We start from the raw sequence: 2,378 nt of genomic DNA, 5'->3' as shown, positions 1-2,378 counted from the left end.
CTTTCACTGCTGGGAGAGAAAAACTCTCCAGTTCTTACCTCAGTAAATGGCCCACTTCATAGCCTTTGCATTCAAACAGAAATACCCAGGACACCACCAGCTTGAGTGTTCCACAGAACTTAGAGCCATGAAATGGCTCTGATGGGTGGGAACTGTTAAAGTTGACACATTCCTTCACCTTGAGAGCTTTAACTCATATGTGTTCCCCATGTTCACTCTTCTCCTTACAGCCTTCCCACCACTGCTCCGTCATGTGGCATCCAATCTCCTGGACACCACGTGCCCAGTGGTCACCAAACCACTTAAAGCTAGTCACTGTCTATGTCCTGATGCTCTTGGTGTCACTCAGCTTTGCTTCGGGACAGAGCAGGCCATTTAAACATCAGATAGACAACAGAAGTAAGTATGAATCTCACCTGACATGGTGACCCCACACTCTGTGACGCACTGAGGGATCAGGGCTGGGCTGTCAGGCAAAGTTCAATGGCAAATCACGCAGGTGTTTCTGTGGTGTCACCTTGGTGTGAGGCCCTGTGCTTCCATTTGCACTTGTCAGTGCATATATAGAACCTCATGTCCTTCTCACAGCCTTTAATTAGCCAAGGCAAGTAGCATTATTTTTGATAAATATCAGAGAAGACACTAATGTGCAAAGGACAGACAAGAAAATGTAAAGTGGTATATATCAAATATTTAAGCACCAAATTTTCAGCTGTGTTCTGTAGGCCTACATGACTACTTCTATATAATAAAAAGAAAGCAATGTCCCGAAAGCTTAAGTTCACTTTACAGACATCTTCAGTTCTGTCTGGGACTGTGATTTTTTAAAGTCCAAATACAAGTGGTCTCCATTCAGAGATGGTGAAGAACTGAGAGTATACAGGTCAGGGATGATACCTTGTATCTAAAGTTTAAGCTAGTACACAATCCAAAAGATATTTGAGAAAACCACCAAGAAATCTCATCTGCCCCAAGGAGTACAGGCTGATAATGGTAGATGGAGTGGGAGAGAGGGGTTGTGGGAGAGTAAGTTGTGTGTGCTCAGTGCCACACCTCTCCCCATTAAAGAGAATAGAGATGTTGGGAACCTCATCTCTACCTGTGTTTTATGTACACAGGTGAAAGTTTTTTGGGTTTTGTTGAGTAGGAAGGCTGTCAAACATTGTGCTGAAAGACTTAAAAGATATATTTACAGAAAAATTTAAAGGCAAGGTGAATTTTTACCTCTGTTCAAGCATCAAAATGCACAGGGGAAATTCCTCCTGCCTTGACTGAAACTTTCATGTGATGTGGGTGATATATAATGCACTTAAATTGTAATTTATTCCTATTCCTGACAGTTGTCTGTCTTGGGAACAATTTGGGGTTTCCTTAGGGTGGCATAATCTCCAGCGTGTTTTACAATTTCCCTGCTGCTATATCTTTTAATGTATTGTCTTTAATACTTTTTAAATACTCTTTTTAATATAGTCTTTTAATAGAACTATAAACCTTTGCAGACCTGCCCCAAAACTGCACTAGACAACAAAAATCAGTCAGAGCTTTAAAAGAAAAAAACCCTAGTTATCCATGAAAACCACTTCCTAAGTGAACAAGAATTAACTTTTCATGTTTCCCTCTCATGTAGGACCCTCCTCTGCAATCCAGTGGATTTGTTAGCCTGTAGAAATAGTGTACCTGGTACCTACTGCAGAAAATTTGGATGGGCCCTTTGGCTCATGTTAGAAATGCAGGTTGCAGCCCAGATGGATAAAATTAATTTTGCAATGGAATCCTCTTCCTTTGGGCTCTACACATGGAAAGTAACTCTCAAAGGCACCAGTAAGCTGTGTGTCTGGCTGTGGCCTTTCCCGTCTTTTTTTTTTCTCCTGGGCTCCAAGTAAGCTGTCTAATGTCCTCCAGCTGGTCAGAAAACACTGCCTCCGAGTGCAGTGCTACATCCTCACTGAATGCTTTGAATTCCAGGTCCTGAGATTGACCCTTTTTGGTATGTGGGCCGTGGTGTTCGCCCCATCGGTCGCTTTGGGAAGAGGCAGCTGAGAAGCAGCCGTGGCAGCCTGACACCTGTGAGCAGACACCTGGATTTCATCTTGAATGCGTTGTGGGAGCAAAAATCATTGGACACAGAGGACAGTGACTGGTGATCCCTGTTCCCCAAGGTGGTGACCAAACCTCTGTTCTTTGAATTGTGTCCTCCCCTGCACCTCAGACCTACAGCTCTGCTTTTGCCTAGCAATCCCACGCTGCTCTTCTTTCTGCTTCCAGTGCAAGTACCGTCAAAAAGAAACGTGTTCAGGGTGCCGGTAAAAGACAATGCATGGACACCAGCACTGAGTGCCACCACTGCTTATAAAAACATTTCTTCATTGTGCATCCCC

The 2,378-nt window shown here is 43.6% G+C and overlaps 1 protein-coding gene across 1 annotated transcript; it reads left to right on the top strand.

Moving 5' to 3' along the window:
• Positions 1-251: 251 nt before the first annotated feature.
• Positions 252-2,144, top strand: PRLH (prolactin releasing hormone). The gene is made up of 2 exons (XM_041407963.1): positions 252-399; positions 1,966-2,144. The coding sequence occupies exons 1-2, from the start codon at positions 252-254 to the stop codon at positions 2,142-2,144; spliced, it is 327 nt and encodes a 108-aa protein (XP_041263897.1).
• The last annotated feature ends 234 nt before the right edge of the window (positions 2,145-2,378 follow it).

The sequence above is a fragment of the Onychostruthus taczanowskii genome, unplaced genomic scaffold, assembly GCF_017590055.1.
Source record: "Onychostruthus taczanowskii isolate IOZ18803 unplaced genomic scaffold, ASM1759005v1 scaffold28, whole genome shotgun sequence".
Classification (NCBI taxonomy): domain Eukaryota; kingdom Metazoa; phylum Chordata; class Aves; order Passeriformes; family Passeridae; genus Onychostruthus; species Onychostruthus taczanowskii.
This window is presented reverse-complemented; position numbering and strand designations above follow the sequence as displayed.